Source organism: Acinonyx jubatus, chromosome A1, assembly GCF_027475565.1.
Source record: "Acinonyx jubatus isolate Ajub_Pintada_27869175 chromosome A1, VMU_Ajub_asm_v1.0, whole genome shotgun sequence".
Classification (NCBI taxonomy): Eukaryota; Metazoa; Chordata; class Mammalia; order Carnivora; family Felidae; genus Acinonyx; species Acinonyx jubatus.
In genome coordinates, this window is record NC_069380.1 from 130,836,205 (window position 1) to 130,854,398 (window position 18,194).

At 35.8% G+C, this 18,194-nt stretch overlaps 1 protein-coding gene across 1 annotated transcript in view; it reads right to left on the reverse strand.

Annotated features, from left to right (window-relative positions):
• ADAMTS6 (ADAM metallopeptidase with thrombospondin type 1 motif 6) overlaps nucleotides 1-18,194 on the reverse strand; it is a 290,745-nt gene that overhangs the window by 162,646 nt on the left and 109,905 nt on the right. Inside the window, exons 7-8 of the mRNA XM_027041049.2 lie at nucleotides 8,987-9,030; nucleotides 4,773-4,878 (exon numbers count right to left, since the gene is read on the reverse strand). Of these exons, the coding sequence (XP_026896850.1) occupies nucleotides 4,773-4,878; nucleotides 8,987-9,030 (150 nt within the window). The remainder of the gene's footprint in view (nucleotides 1-4,772; nucleotides 4,879-8,986; nucleotides 9,031-18,194) is intronic.

Below are 18,194 nucleotides of genomic sequence, written 5' to 3' on the forward strand. Positions count from 1 at the left end.
ACTACAAACCAACCAATTTTTTAAAAGATTGTGCTAAAATAACTAGATATCCATGACAAAAAAAGGGACCTGAGTTTTTACCTCACACTACAGAAAAAATTAACTCAAAATGGATCATAGATCTTAATATAAAAAGCTAAAAGTATAAAACTTCTAGACAAAAATACAGAAGAAAACATTTACAATTTTGAAGTAGGCAAAGACATTTCAGCACACAAAAAACACAAGCCATAAAAGAAAAATTTTTTTAATTACACTTCATCAAAATTTTTAAATTCTGTTTTTTTTACAAAATACCATAAAAAAATGAATGGCAAACAACAGACCTGGAGAAGATAGTCACAGTCACATTATGTATATATGACAAAGACTTTTACCGAGGATATATTGAGAAATCTTGCAACTCAATAAGAAGAAAACACCACAGTTAAAAAGAAAAAGTGGGAAAAAGATTTTGACTAGATATTCAAAGAAGATAATGAATGACAAATAAGTATATGAAAAGATGCTCATCATCACTAACATCATTATTTACCAGAAAATAGTTGCTTAACTAATTAAAATTACAATGAGATGCCACTGAAATGCATAATAATGGCTAAAATTAAAAAGACAAAAACAAATGTTGGCAAGGATCTTGAAGTAATCAAGACTCTCAGAGATTGCTAGTGGGAATGTAAAATGGTATAGAGACACTTTGAAAACCAGTTTATGGTAGAGTGAACCTAACACATACCATACTACCAACAGTACCACCCAAGAGAGATGAAAGTATATGTCCAAACAAATACACGTACGTGGATGTTCACAGCAGTTCTATTCATCATAATAGCCCCAAACTAGAAAAAACCTAAAATGTGGTAGCTGGTATCATTATCGATAGGGAATATTATTCAGAAAACAACAACAACAACAACAACAACAAAGCTACTGGTACACACAACATGGGTGAATCTCCAAAGCATTATGCTAAGGAAAAGAAACAAAAGAAACAAAAGAGTACCCACTATATAAGTCCACTTAAATGAAACTATAGAAAAGACAAGGCTAATCTATAGTGATGGAAAGTAGATCTGTGGCTGTCTGGGCCCAGAGAAAAGGTGGAGACTGACTATAAAAGGGAATAAGGGGACTTGTTCAGGTAATGGAAATGTTGATATCTTGATTATGGTGGTGGTTAAACGGTTATATACATTTGCCAAAATTCACTGATCCATACTCAAAATGTATGCATATTTATTGTATGTAAATTATACCAAAATAATGTTTTAAAATGTACTCATGGGAAAGCAAACTCTTCCAGAAAATAGAATACTTCTTCACTCATTTATAAGACTAACATTATTTTGACATCAAAACTAGACAAAAAGCATTAAAGTCCCAAATACAGTCTCAAATATTAAGAATCCCTCAGTGTATGTTAATTATTAGCCTTCTATTATGAAAGTAGAGCCCTAATCAAGCATTTAGAGACAACCTAAGTACTTGCAACAGGAGAAGGCAAGTTCAGATAAAAGAAAATAGTAATAAGAGCTTCCTAATACAGGTAGCCTAATTTACCATTTTGTCATGAAGTCTGCCACATTTCTCCTTAAAAAAAAAAAAAAAAAAAATCATCTCCTAACCAATCTTCTATATCCCTACTGGTAAGACCAAACATTGGTACTGATTTCCAAAAGCAAGGCCAATAAACACCTGCAGCTTTTGCTAAAACATTTAACACTTCCATAAATTCTCTCAAAATCAGAGTTATAGTTCATTAAATCATGATTAATTAATAAATGGGTTAAGTTAATGAAAAGATCTATGATCTTAGGACCTATTCTTTTTTGTGAGAAAATATCAAACATGTACAATAGTAGAAAGAGTGGCATAATGAACTCCCATTCATACATTTTCAAGATGCTATTCTTGCCTTATCTTTCTCTTTTTCATTTTCTTTTCAAAGTAAATCTCAGACATCCTGTCACTCAGTCCTGCATATTGAAATATGCATCTCAAATAACTATGACAATTTTTAAGATCTTTTTAAGATTATTTATTCTTATACCATGTGGAAACATCAGACTTTTCTCAACATAAAGAAGTCTGGTTGAATTCTTGCCACCCCCTTTCAACATCATAATTTTTTCAATTGCTGAAATTTTTTCAATTTTTTCAATTGCTGAAATCTATGGCAACTAGTTTATTAACAAAAAAATATTTCAATGAACATTCATTTCTATAAGGTTCATTAATTGCCTTTGGCTTATAGCTACATTACAGCTAGACATGTTACTTAAATATTGCATAAACCTCAATCTTTCTTGTTTTCACAAAGCCATGGAGAGAAATAAAAGTGGTCACTAATTCAATTCCCGTATGGTCCACCCCCCACCCCCACCAATAAAAGTGGTCACCAAGGCCTACTCAAGGAAAAATTTGTCCCATAGCTGTTTAAAATGGATATTCTATACCTACACAAGTATACAGTGGGTGCAAAACCATATTCTACACAATGTAAAGAATACATTGAAAATCTTCAGTCTAGTGATTCAACGAGGGCACTTCTCAATAATTTATAGTCAAATATTCTTCACTGTGATGAACCTGCAGATATTGTCGCATCACTTACAATCCATCCTACTAAATGATACAAGTTATAAAAATTCAGCACACTCTAACTGAAAACTATACCTGATATATTTACCATGGCTGTTGCTTTCTTTCAGGAAGAATAGGGGATTGTATTTTAGTGATGCCATGAGTTGTGCCAGAGTTGACTTGCTAAGTTCCTTAAAGCTAAGCCCAAGATCTTAAAAACAAGTCAAGGGAACTCCATCCATGAAATAGATTTTCCTTAAGTGACCAAATAATAATTTGTTACATTGAAAAAGATATGTTAGATATATCCCGCCTCATTGTCTGGGGAAAAGGGAATAGAGGAAACTGACCCATTAATCAACTGGACATGGAAAGATAGCTGATTTTTAGTTTGTCAAATAACATTTTTAAATGGAAGAATTTCTTCTGGCTCTCAACATAAAGCATTTTGTAGATTCCCCACCTCCTCATTTTTTAGCAGTTGCATTATCAAACAAGAATTAGTTGCGAAATAAAGTTATTCCAGAGCATATAAATCTTAAAAGGTATATTGATACTCTACTTCTCTTTCATAATCTTCTACATAAGGTACAAACCATTCATCTTACAAAGAATTAGAAGGAATTACCCAAGAGGCCAAAAACAACAAAAAGGACTCTAGGAATTCTGACAGAGAAGGTCAGTTAGAATCTTCATCTTAATAAAAGATACAAAGAAAGATAAACCCTCACTTCAGCTATTAAGTACATACAAGAATGAGCCTTACAATGCATATGCTGACACTGACTAATTTATGACTGCATGTGGAAATGGTGCTCCCATACATACATAATTTATCCACTGTATGTTACTTGTCCTAACCTTTCAATGTAATTGAATCTAACGGAACCTATTAAATTCAGTCTGGTTGCATAAGATTATGACAGTCATTAATGAGCCAGAGTTTTAAGTGCGTTGAAGATAAACTGACTGGTTCAGAGGCTTTCCCCTTTTGTACTCCTGCTGTTTATTGCAATGGAAACTAGAATACCAATATTTTTAAGACTTCATTAAAACTGTAACACTGACTTTTCCTCATGTCTGAATCAAGTTAGGTTTAAACTTGCTAGTCACTTGCATTTATATAAATCAACACTAATTTGGTATAATTTAAATTGCAATCTTCAAAATAATGCAACAGACTGACTCAATTTCACTCTCCACTTTGAAAAAAAAAATAGCTGAACTACAGATTTATCTTAGGAATGACCTCTGAGGCAAGTGTATAATAAACATTCATTTCTATTTGTTCTTCTTTTCCCCCATCCATTTCTCTACCAAAAAAGTAGACTGTAAAACTTAAATCATACAAATGTCAGGAGTTCCTGCAAATAGGCTGCTTGTTTCACTTAAAACTGTTTGACTATCCTTTTACAGTTTTCAAATTTCTCTCCTTCTACATGAGCAGGCTTTTACATTTACTACTGCCTGTTGCTTGAAATAAACAAAGTAAGGATTTTACTGCTATGTGTGTGTATTCAGGGGGACAGCCATAGGACAGTTTGGGGCACAGATTTATTTAAAGCAAATATTAAAAACTCCAGAGCCTCCTAAAAAGTGATGAAAATGATGTCTCACTGCTCTCTGTAACATCAGTTTTGATTGTGTGTGTGTGTGTGTGTGTGTGTGTGTGTGTGTGTGTGTGTTTCAGTGACATACAAGTACACCTGAAAACACAAGTTACACAGCATCAATTGCACAAACTTTATGTCTGGAAAAGGTATGTTCACAGCTGTATGAAGAGTGAAAAGTCAAAGCAGACTTTATGGTAGCAGTGTCAATAGTGATTTTAAAATATATAGGTATTGTCACTTAATGAAAAAACAGATCACTTAAACAATTTAACTTGGAGGAACTAGGTGATGAGTAGACCATGCTAAAGGTAAATTATTTCAAATACATGTAACAAAACTTAAGTGTGGTGCATTCACCACTCTAAAACTATGAGTCATTGAACCATAAAGATTATTTAACAAGTCTCCAGTTCTTAACATGATTTATCTCAACACCCCAAATGATAACATTCTCTATTGAAATCAGACAAAAAGGCAGTAAAATACGGTTGAGCACAGGCATTCCACACAGTAGTTATGAGTTGCTCAAAAGAGTGGAGTTCTAAAATTTATTTTGATTTTCTTAAACTCACTCACTTGTGACCAATCTCATGTGCAATGGTAAAAGCTGAACCCAGGCCAATGTCTTCATTAATGCTGCAGCTCCTTTCAGGCTCACACATTCCAGCCACAGAGGCCAAGCCTGAATAAACAGAAGGAGACACAAAGGGTCAAGCCAAGGTGTTTCAGTCTTAAAAAGCCCATACTTATAAATGCCTGGATTCTTTTTAATAACCTCCATGCACAGAAGGAGCAGTTGGCAAAAGGTTAACTTTCTAGTCATTTGCAAAATCACTGGGGGGAGTTTCACTTTGCCGGCTAGACATTAATATTTTTTGAACTGCAGTCAGTGCTGGAAAATGTCTAGACTAGGGGTTAGATTTATAAATTTTACTTCTGGTAACTTGGGACCACCTAGTAACTTGAGCCAGAAGAGGGAATTCAAGAAAGCATTTCTATTTTAACATTCTTTAGGCTGTAGAAAGCAAAATATATCCACATTATTTTTCTAAAGAGATCTGTTTAAGTTTAGTGGGTTCATAAAAATATACAAGCAACTTTTTAGTTACCAAAAAAAGGGAATCCCAAATAATTTTTAATGACTTTTTTTTATAAAAGCAAAAATGAATGATTCAAAAGAGAAAAAGGAGAACTGTTAAAAAATAGGTTTTGCATTTTTTTAATCTTCTGAAATCAGTTCTGGTAGTGACGCAACAGTGTCTTTTGGTATTTTAATGGAAAGCAAGTCTTTCACGCACTCAGTGTATTTATCCCTCTTCCATCCCCCCTCAATGCCTTAGTTTTACTAATAAAGCAAAAACTACAGTGTTAACTTGCTGATTTTAGTGAAATGTTATGTTTTCAAGGTATTCCTCCCTTGGGAATTTTGGCCTGTAAAAGCTTTCATATTTACTTCCAAATAAATATCATGCCCTGTGAATTAATACATAACTTTAAAACAGTGCTTAGAAAAAAGAATTTTTGTGTGAAAGATAAAATGTCATGTGTCATAAGGAAACAGATGCCAAATCATATTTAACACATATAGATGACAGTTATTTAGAAACATTTTATATTTTATATGTTAGTAGTCTACTATCATTACCCAAGTAATAATTATCTCCCCACAAAAAGTGGTTCGAATTCAATTCAATGAATATTTATTGACTGCAATAAACAATGTTCTATGCTAAGTACAATTTCCCAGCTACACTAATTTGGAATAGTAAAAGCTATTCAGTTAATATTTTTACTGACAAGAAAGTTGTAGAAATTGTTTCTCTGTACCTTCTAATATAAAATATGAACATAATAGCCACACTGGAACAAAGTTGAGGTCAGTGTTAGATTACCTAATAGACTGTTTGCTTTTCCTACTGTTTTATGTGGAAGGAGCAGGAGTTGGGAAAGAGGTTGATTTCTGCCTCTCTGAGTTATTATAAATACTAGTGTTATCTTATAGTGTCCTTCTACTGACTTAGAAGTCTTGAGACCTGAAGAAGAGGAAGTAAAAAGAGGTACTAGTTGGGGCAAGGTGACTTGATTTTTTTTTTGTTAATCAAAAATATTTAATCAATGTTACTTCCAAATTCCATTAAGAGAAAGAGAGAGAAGGAGAAGGAGAGAAAGAATACAAAAAACGTTTGCTGTAGATTATCTGGCTTTAAGCTATTGAGTTCAATATCATCCATGATATTGGAAGAACAAAGCCACACTGAAAAATGTTTCTGTTTTGAGCTTTATGAAATTTGGCTAAAAAACAATTACAAAGAATAATTATTGTGAAATTAACATTTCTTCTATTTTACAAAATATATTATTCCATGGGTTAGCTTTTTGCTTGTTGTTATTGTGGTTGTTTGGTCTATGCCATGTGGTAATATTTTTCTCAATGACTCCCCAAGGTGTATTTGCAAGCACAGATTTACTTCTGTATCTGATAGAAAATTAACTTAGTTGTTCTACTAAAAGAACAACTTTAGAAAGAACATATTTGGGAAATAACTACTAGTTGAAAATGCACAGCTTAATCTTAAGTGAAATAAAATAATTTAGATGTTATTTTTACAACCCCTACAACTTTCTGTATTTCTGTAAAATTGAAGTTGTCAAAGTTCTTACGTGTGATTGTGTTAATAGGGGTTTGATTACTCTTTGGGTCATTTAGATTTCCTCAGTTTGATGGCCACAGTTTGCACCCTTAAATCTACTTAGCCATGTAACAGTTGGTCATCAGAAGTACTAAGCAAGGTACAATATGCAAGTATTAGCATAAAACCAACATGAAAGTTGCCAGAATAACCACCCAAAAAGAAAAAAACCTGATAAATTCTGTACTGATAATATTTTTTCCACATATGAAGGTCAACACATGTAAACATATGCACTCAGTTTTCACCATGACATAATACAAAAAATAATTTACAATGGTTTATAATTTGAAAAATAATTTATACTGAGCTTGAAAATGCATTGACATGTACTAAAGTATTATTGTATTCATTTGAGAAATTAATAAACTATAAAAGTTGGAATACATACTCGGGGAAAAAAAAGAGATGTAGGGTAGAAAAATATCTTGAATCTACTTTGGTAAAAATAACAAGAAAAGTACAGGCAGTGTTATTACTAATATCCTAATAAAGAACATATCTCAATGTAACTAATCTACCTTCAAAAATCAGAATAGAATATGTGTATGTATATGTATACATATATACACATATGTATATCGTCAGAATATATATATACTAGAAAAATACAAGCTCTAGCTTTGAAGCTTAGTGTCCATTGTACCTAAAATTGATTAAGCACTTAGAAAATGCTTTATTGAACTTGAATAATAGAGAGGTTAGGTTAAACAGTATAATTTCTACAATAAGTAATAATACCAGTGCATTTTATAGTACTTCTTTACCAAACATCTTTCTTGAAATGATTTTTACAATATCCCTGCTGCATAAGGGCAGATACTGCTCCTACTTCGTAGATAAGGAAATTGAGGAACAAAGTCCTAAATGAAGAGTAAAGGCTAATGCAATGAAACTGTCAAAGCCAGCTGTTAGTTTCCAGTTTAGGGTCCTTTCCAATGAATTACATTGTCTAATTAACCTAAAAACCTAAATCTTTTTGAAGTGAGATCTCTAAGGAAAGACAGCTCTTTCGCCATTATGCTTTTTAACTAGCAAACTTCTCCACTATAAATACTCAAATTGGTTAATTGGGATTTCTTCTTTACCCTTAAATCCCAAGGGAAATACGGTAGGAGAAGAGTGGAAAGGCAGATAAAAATCAAGACAAGTCTCTATAAACAGGTGGCTTTCTGAACTCCCTAGGAAATTGGGTAACATCTTTTCTCCCATTTCTACTTAAATTTGATCTTCCCAAAATTCTTTTGAGGGGCATAGGAATAGATTTCACAATTGTTCCTTTACATATAAGAAAATTGAGACTTTTCATAGAGACAGTAGAAAATTCACCTTCAGGTGCTTAACTTTTGTGTCTGTATAAAGTCTCTATGACACTAAAAAATTTATCATAGAAAAAAAAAGCCTGTTCTTAAAAATAACTCTAGTTGTCTAACAATTAAGTCTACTTGAAAGCTATCATTTCCCTCCATTTATATTTGCAGTTAACGTTTAACCAGAATGAAGTTATGCTCTCCAACAAAATGTAATTTTTTAAATTCTAAAATACTACAGAAACGCTTTTCAAAAAAACAAATGATATTTGGGGAGCAAAAGAAAAATACTCCTGTCCTCTCTCTCTCCCTCTCTCTCTCTCTTATTTTATTGTTGTTCAGGTACTGAAAATTTCTAATATCCTAATTTATAGGGATATACATGTTCCACAAAATTGCACCGAAGGAAGTACATTAAGAACACAACATCTCTCCTTTAAGTATCCCCCCCCCAGTTTTTCCCCTTTCCTTTCCTAGCCTGATATTTGAAGATGCTGTTTGCTTTCCTTTGGTCTCAAATTCCTTGATATTTTTGGAAAATACATTATAGAGTGGTAACTTTTGATTCAACATGATTGTTTGAAGATTTAGAAACATCTTCTAAGTTGTTTTTAATCATCATTCCACTTGTTTCCTAGTAAGTGACATACCACAAAGGTTAAATTTTTAACAATTTATGGGAGTAATTTCAGATGTGCCAGAAAGGAAAATGACCAAATTAATGATGAAGAGTAAAGTCACTGGACCAAAAAAGACAATCTGAACTATCCTCCCTTCTGAAAAAACTTACCCAATGTTCCACAGGGCTTATTTTTATAAGTGCAGATATCATATCTATAGAGGAGAAAAAAGAGAGATGAAATTTGTAATCTGATCAAATTTGTAAAATATTTTCGTATATTCATCACATTTCTTTCTTGGAGCTCTGGGTTGTCAGACCACAATCAGTGCAATTATGAGCAGCCAGCTGGAGTGTCGGCATTTTCAGCACTCTGGGGGACACACCGGCTGCACTACACTCGCAGCCTCTGGCTGCAAGCCAATGGGACACCTGCCAGTAAGAAAGAAAGGTTAAAGTGGATTTCTGTAATTGCAAGTTCCAGAAAACCATCTACCATACTGTTTTGAAGCTAGAATAGCTTGTCTGCAGATTGCTACTGCTTCTACAAAAAAGCAAATGAGTGGCTTTTTATCCCCAATCTCTTTGAACCTGCTGGAATATTTTTTTTATTATAGCCACAGATTGTGTTTTATACTGCTGAGCTATGAGAACTATCTGGAGTTCCTTCAACTCTAACACAGGTTCTTGTTTTAAAAAATTAGCCCAATACAGCAATGGGAACAAAATTGATATCACATAGTTTTCCTACTTGCATACCATCAATTTAGCATGTTTAAAATACAAGTATTTTTAAGTGAATTTGCAAATAGTTAAACAAATAGCCTCAACAGAAGCTTTCCTAATGTTGGCTGGGCTTACTCTAATGCTATACTGCATTATAACTAAATAGAAAATATTAAGTCCATAGGTAATGTTGCATATTTTAAAATACATTACATTTAGAAAGCTAAATCAATATTGATATGAAAACCTATTCTAAGCATTTTTATATATTCTTGTAATCTTTAAAACCAAAAGCATTGCATTTTAAAGTGAGAATAAAAAAGAAATTTAAAAACACTGATCACTTTTATTAGCCTATGTTTTATGCTAGAAATGAAAGCTTTTCAGGTAAAATATAATATTTCACAAGCTACAGGAAAATCCAAGTTATAAAAGTTCTTTGATTGTACATAAATAATAGTCCATAATACTGAGGGAAGGGATTAATAATTAATCCCTTCTTGTTCACCAGATCAAAATGTATTTTCAAGAAACAAATACCACTTTTTTTTTTTTTTTGAAGGAAGATGGCAGCGTAGGAGGATGCTGGGCTCACTGCGACCTGCTGATCACTTAGATTCCACCTACACCTGCCTAAATAACCCAGAAAACCACGAGAAGACTAGCAGAACGGAGTCTCTGGAGCCAAGCATAGATGAGAGGCCCACGGAAGAGGGTAGGATGGGTGGAGAGGCATTGAGCGCTACACGGACTGGCGGGAGGGAGCCAGGGCAGAGGGGCAGCCCACCGGCCAAGCAGAGCCCCCGAGTCTGGCTGGCAAAAGCGGAGGGGCCAGACGGAATGTGTTTGGACAGCAAGGGGGACTTAACATCTAGAAGGTTATAAGTTAACAGCTCTGCTCGGAGAGAGGGAGGGCTGGAGGACAACGGGAGGGAGAGTTGTTGAGCCCCGGACTACAGAGCGCAGCTTGGTGGGGAACAAAGGCACTCGCCAGCGCCATCTCCCTTGCCCATCCCCAAGCCAAAATCCCAAAGGGAACCAGTTCCTGTCAGGGAACTTGCTTGCACCACGCAAACACCCAAGGCTGTGCTTCTACGGATCCATCCCTCCGGCGGCGGTTCTGACTCACTGCCGGTGCAGCAGGGCCCTGAAGGAAAAGTGAGCTGAGCCTGCCCCTCCTGCCCCTATGCACCTTGCCGATCCACCCCATCTAATACGACAGATCCCCAGCACCACAAGCCTGACAGTGTGCAAGTAGCCCAGGCGGGCCACGCCACCCCACAGTGAATCCCGCCCCTAGGAGAGGGGAAGAGAAGACACACACCAGTCTGACTATGGCCCCAGCAGCGGGCTGGGGGCAGACATCAGGTCTGACTGCGGCCACGCCCACCAATGCAAGTTATTCAAGACAACACAGGGGAAGTGCCCCGCAGTCCCGCACCACTCCAGGGACTATCCAAAATGACAAAACAGAAGAATCCCCCTCAAAAAAACCTCCAGGAAATAACAACAGCTAACGAACTGATCAAAAACGATTTAAACAATATAAAAGGAAGTGAATTTAGAACTATAGTCATAAAATTAATCACTGGGCTTGAAAACTGTATAAAGGACAGCAGAGAATCTATTGCTACAGAGATCAAGGGACCAAGGAACAGCCAGGAGGAGCTAAAAATGCTATTAATGAGCTGCAAAATAAAACGGAGATGACCACAGCTCTGATTGAAGAGGCAGAGGAGAGAATAGGTGGACTAGAAGATAAAATTATGGAAAAAGAAGAAGCTGAGAAAAAGAGAGATAAAAAAAATCCAGGAGCATGAGGGGAAAATTAGAGAACTAAGTGATGCACTAAAGAGAAATAATCTACACATAATTGGTATCCCAGAAGAGGAAGAGAGAGGGAAAGGTGCTGAAGGTGTACTTGAAGAAATAATGTCTGAGAGCTTCCCTGATCTGGGGAAGGAAGAAGGCATTGAAAGACAAGAGGCACAGAGAACTCCCTTTAGATGCAACTTGAATCGATCTTCCTAACGACATATCATAGCAAAAGTGGCAAAATACAAGAATAAAGAGAAAATTCTGAAAGCAGCTAGGGATAAACGTGCTCTAACATATAAAGGGAGACCGATAAGACTAGTGACGGATCTCTCTACTGAAACTTGGCAGGCCAGAAAGGAATGGCAGGAAATCTTCAATGTGATGAACAGAAAAAATATGCAGCCGAGAATCCTCTATCCAGCAAATCTATCATTTAGAATAGAAGGAGAGATAAAGGTCTTCCCAAAAAAACAAAAACTGAAGGAATTCATCACCACTAAACCAGCCCTACAAGAGATCCTAAGGGGGATCCTGTGAGACAAAGTACCAGAGTCATCGCTACAAGCATGAAACCTACACACATCACAATGACTCTAAACCCATATCTTTCTATAATAACACTGAATGTAAATGGACTAAATGCGCCAACCAAAGACATAGGGTATCAGAATGGATAAAAAACCAAGACCCATCTATTTGCTGTCTACAAGAGACTCATTTTAGACCTGAGGACACTTTCAGATTGAAAGTGAGGGGATGGAGAACTATTATCATGCTACTGGAAGTCAAAAGAAATCTGGGGTAGCCATACTTATATCAGACAAACTAGACTTTAAATTAAAGGCTGTAACAAGAGATGAAGAAGGGCATTATATAATAATTACAGGGTCTATCCATCAAGAAAAACTAACAATTATGAATGTGTATGCACCGAATACCGGAGCCCCCAAATATATAAAACAATTACTCACAAACATAAGCAACCTTATTGACAAGAATGTGGTAATTGCAGGGGACTTTAATATCCCGCTTACAACAGAGAGATCATCTAGACACATGGTCAATAAAGAAACAAGGGCCCTGAATGATACATTGGATCAGATGGACTTGACAGATATACTTAGAACTCTGCATCCCAAAGCAACAGAATATACTTTCTTCTTGAGTGCACATGGAACATTCTCCAAGATAGATCACATAATGGGTCACAAAACAGCCCTTCATAAGTATACAAGAATTGAGATTATACCATGCATACTTTTGGACCACAATGCTATGAAGCTTGAAATCAACCACAGGAAAAAGTCTGGAAAACCTCCAAAAGCATGGAGGTTAAAGAACACCCTACTAACGAATGAGTGGGTCAACCAGGCAATTAGAGAAGAAATTAAAAAATATATGGAAACAAACGAAAATGAAAATACAACAATCCAAACACTTTGGGATGCAGTGAAGGCAGTTCTGAGTGGAAAATACATTGCAATCCAGGCCTATCTCAAGAAACAAGGAAAATCCCAAAAAGAAAATCTAACAGCACACCTAAAGGAAATAGAAGCAGAGCAGCAAAGACACCCCAAACCCAGCAGAAGAAGAGAAATAACAAAGATCAGAGCAGAAATAAACAATATAGAATCTAAAAAAACTGTAGAGCAGATCAGTGAAACCAAGAGTTGGTTTTTTTGAAAAAAATAAACAAAATTAATAAACCTCTAGCCAGGCTTCTCAAAAAGAAAAGGGAGATGACCCTAATACATAAAATCATGAATGGAAATGGAATTATTACAACCAATCCCTCAGAAATACAAGCTATTATCAGGATATACTATGAAAAATTATGTGCCAACAAACTGGGCAACCTGGAAGAAATGGACAAATTCCTAAACACCCACACACTTCCAAAACTCAAACTGGAGGAGATAGAAAGCTTGAACAGACCCATAACCAGCGAAGAAATTGAATCAGTTATCAAAAATCTCCCAACAAATAAGAGTCCAGGACCAGATGGCTTCCCTGGGGAATTCTACCAGACATTTAAAGCAGAGATAATACCTATCCTTCTCAAGCTATTCCAAAAAATAGAAAGGGAAAGAAAACTTCCAGACTCATTCTATGAAGCCAGTATTACTTTGATTCCTAAACCAGACAGAGACCCAGTAAAAAAAAAAGAACTACAGGCCAATATCCCTGATGAATATGGATGCAAAAATTCTCAATAAGATACTAGCAAATCGAATTCAACAGCATATAAAAAGAATTATTCACCACGATCAAGTGGGATTCATTCCTGGGATGCAGGGCTGGTTCAACATTTGCAAATCAATCAACGTGATACATCACATTAATAAAAGAAGAGATAAGAACCATATGATCCTGTCAATCAATGCATAAAAAGCATTTGACAAAATTCAGCATCCTTTCTTAATAAAAACCCTCGAGAAAGTTGGGATAGAAGGAACATACTTAAACATCATAAAAGCCATTTATGAAAAGCCCACAGCTAATATCATCCTCAATGGGGAAAAACTGAGAGCTTTCCCCCTGAGATCTGGAACACGACAGGGATGTCCACTCTCACCACTGTTGTTTAACGTAGTGTTGGAAGTGCTAGCATCAGCAATCAGACAACAAAAGGAAATCAAAGGCATCAAAATTGGCAAAGATGAAGTCAAGCTTTCACTTTTTGCAGTTCACATGATATTATACATGGAAAATCCGAGAGACTCCACCAAAAGTCTGCTAGAACTGATACATGAATTTAGCAAAGTTGCAGGATACAAAATCAAGGTACAGAAATTAGTCGCATTCTTATACACTAATAATGAAGCAACAGAAAGACAAATAAAGAAACTGATCCCATTCACAACTGCACCAAGAAGCATAAAATACCTAGGAATAAACCTAACCAAAGATGTACAAGATCTGTATGCTGAAAACTATAGAAAGCTTATGAAGGTAATCAAAGAAGATATAAAGAAATGGAAAAACATTCCGTGCTCATGGGTTGGAAGAATAAATATTGTTAAAATGTCAATACTACCCAAAGAAATCTACACATTCAATGCAATCCCAATCAAAATTGCACCAGCATTCTTCTCGAAGCCAGAACAAGCAATCCTAAAACTCATATGGAACCACAAAAGGCCCCGAATAGCCAAAGTAATTTTGAAGAAGAAGACCAAAGCAGGAGGCATCACAATCCCAGACTTTAGCCTCTACTACAAAGCTGTAATCATCAAGACAGCATGGTATTGGCACAAAAACAGACACATAGACCAATGGAATAGAATAGAAACCCCAGAACTAGACCCACACAAGTATGGCCAATTAATCCTTGACAAAGCAGGAAAGAACATCCAATGGAAAAAAGACAGTATCTTTAACAAATGGTGCTGGGAGAACTGGACAGCAACATGCAGAAGAATGAAACTAGATCACTTTCTTACACCATTCACAAAAATAAACTCAAAATGGATAAAGGACCTGAATGTGAGACAGGAAACTATCAAAACCCTAGAGAAGAAAGCAGGAAAAAGCCTCTCTGACCTCAGCCGCAGCAGTTTCTTATGTGACACATCCCCAAGGGCAAGGGAATTAAAAGCAAAAATGAACTATTGGGACCTCATGAAGATAAAAATCTTCTGCACAGCAAAGGAAACAATCAACGAAACTAAAAGGCAACCAACGGAATGGGAAAAGATATTTGCAAATGACATATCGGACAAAGGGCTAGTATCCAAAATCTATAAAGAGCTCACCAAACTCCACACCCGAAAAACAAATAACCCAGTGAAGAAATGGGCAGAATACATGAATAGACACTTCTCTCAAGAAGACATCCAGATGGCCAACAGGCACATGAAAAGATGTTCAACGTTGCTCCTTATCAGGGAAATACAAATCAAAACCACACTCAGATATCACCTCACGCTAGTCAGAGTGGCCAAAATGAACAAATCAGGAGACTATAGATGCTGGAGAGGATGTGGAGAAACAGGAACCTACTTGCACTGTTCGTGGGAATGCAAACTGTTGCGGCCGCTCTGGAAAACAGGGTGGAGGTTCCTCAAAAAATTAAAAATAGACCTACCCTATGACCCAGCAGTAGCACTGCTAGGAATTTACCCAAGGGATACAGGAGTACTGATGCATAGGGGCACTTATACCCCAATGTTTATAGCAGCACTCTCAACAATAGCCAAATTGTGGAAAGAGCCTAAATGTCCATCAACTGATGAATGGATAAAGAAACTGTGGTTTATATACACAATGGAGTACTACGTGGCAATGAGAAAGAATGAAATATGGCCCTTTGTAGCAACATGGATGGAACTGGAGAGTGTGATGCTAAGTGAAATAAGCCATACAGAGAAAGACAGATACCATATGGTTTCACTCTTATGTGGATCCTGAGAAACTTAACAGAAACCCAGAACAAACTGAGGGTTGATAGGGGGTGGGAGGGTGGGGAGGGGAGGTGATGGGTATTGAAGAGGGCAACTTTTGGGATGAGCACTGGGTGTTGTATGGAGACCAATTTGACAACAAATTTCATATATTAAAAAAAAAAAGAAACAAATATCATAAATAGCATTCCACCTTACCATTGAACTCATTAAAAACCCTGGAGATTCCCTTTGCCTATTTGTAGAATTTCAAACTCATCATCTTGTATGCTTTACATTTGGGAAAGGGGATTTCTTCCCTAGCATAGCTTTCTCTTCTGATCATTCACATACTCATCCCTGCACCCCTTGTCTCGTAATTCATAAACCATGGGATTGCAGTTATCTGTACATTCTTGAATGTAAGATATAGAAAGGGTACTTGGTGTATTTACCAAAGCACCAGAAAGTATATTCTCTGTGTCACAATCTACCTCGTGATCATACTATCCAATGTCTATAATGTTACTTACACACAACCCATCCCAGGAGTCTTCAAGAAAATGTTAACAAAGACTTTTCATAAGTAACGCAGATACAAATATCTATAGGGAATCTATATCCAAATTCTCAACTTCCATATATTCCCTTTCCTAAAACTGACCTGCCTACAAATGCAAGCACCTGCAAGCAACCAGTTTTCCTTTCCTCTTTTTCCTTTCATAATTGCCCTGTTTCAATTTTACAAAAAAGAAAGCATACATCTCACCCATCCCAAACATTGTTATGGTGCATTGCCTCCTGGCTGTAAAAGTCTCAAGAATATATGCAAAGAGATAATTCAAGAATGCATTCATCCTGGGGTCCATCCATTAGGAATAAAGCAAGAAAATCAGAAGGGGATATAGTTTGAATTCAGAAGCGAGAGAGTTTGCATGGAATGTATTAACATGTTAATTTGATCTAAAAAATGAAGTCAGGTGTGTTATTGATTGATAACAAGTCTGACTTAGCTAAGGAGTTTGGCAATGAGGGCTGATTTAGCCCATTCAACCATATGGTAAACATTTTTCATGATTCAGTGAAATAGACAATAGTTACCGTTAACATGTTTTTAACTATAATCTCTGCAGCTACTTAAAGTTATAATAAAAAGTATTTTATTTTATTTTTATTTTTTAATGTTTATTTATTTATTTTGAGAGTGAGACAGAGAGTGTGAGTGGGGGAAGGGCAGATAGAGAGAGAGAGAATCCCAAGCAGGCTCCTCACTGACAGAGTGGAGCCTGACGTGGGGCTAGAACTAATGAACCGTGACATCATGATCTGAGCCGAAACCAAGAGTCGCACGCTTAACCGACAGAGCCACTGAGGTGACCCTAGATAGTAACTTTGAAATTTGCAAAGTGGTATGTCATTTTTCCAAATTATTTTACGAGGCAAATTAAGCAAAATTTTTGAAGATCACAGACAAATACAATTTCTATTTCCACCTCATAGCAGTCCTTTCTCATCTCCTCTCATTGCTTTCATTTTGCATACACTTTTTATGTTACACTCATGATGAAAATTATTTCATTCTGTCATGACTGCCCAAAATGCCACACAAGGCTAAAGCCATCAACAAATAATGCAAGCTAAAGCATCTTAAAATAAGATCATTCTATTTGCATTTTCTTCAGCTTTTCCCAATCTTCTAACATACCTATAGAATTCTCTATATAGGAAAAAGACATGCCATTTCCTTGTAGCTTTTGCATTCACTTCATGCTGTATCCTTCTCTAGTCTATATTCACCAAGAACAATTATGATCTACATATTTACTTTAATACCAAGTGCTGAAAAGCAACATTTTTACTTTCATTTTCTCATACATGGATTTGCTAAGGACCTATTTTGTGTCCAAGTATATTGCCACATAATGGAATCTAAATAAAGTTGGGTAGGTTAATTGTGGTCTATTTGGGAAATGACATATAAGCAGGTAAGTTACAACAATGTGGAAAGATGATTAAATAAAATAAGTGTAAAAAAAGTTAAACTTTCACCCAGTAGAGCCAATACTTGATAGCTGTTATAATGATGACTACTGCCATAGTCAAGTTATATATAAAAATACTATGAAAATAGAGAGGAAGGAGGAATTCCACAATAGAAAGCTAAAAAAAAAAAAAAAAGATTCACATAGGACATAACATTTGAAACAGATTTTAAATATATAACCAGATAAAATAGAAAAATAAAGGCATTCCAGGCAGAGAACAGAATAATCAAAGGAACAGAATCTGGAAAGGGTATGGCATATGCAGGAAACCATCAGAAGTTCAGAAAGGCTGAAGCATTGAATACATAGGATAAAACATCAAAAAATTAGTTTAGAGAGTTTCTGTTGGGGGGACAGATTATTAAGTGCCTTGAATACCAAACCAGTTTTTTCTCTATAGAAAAAAAA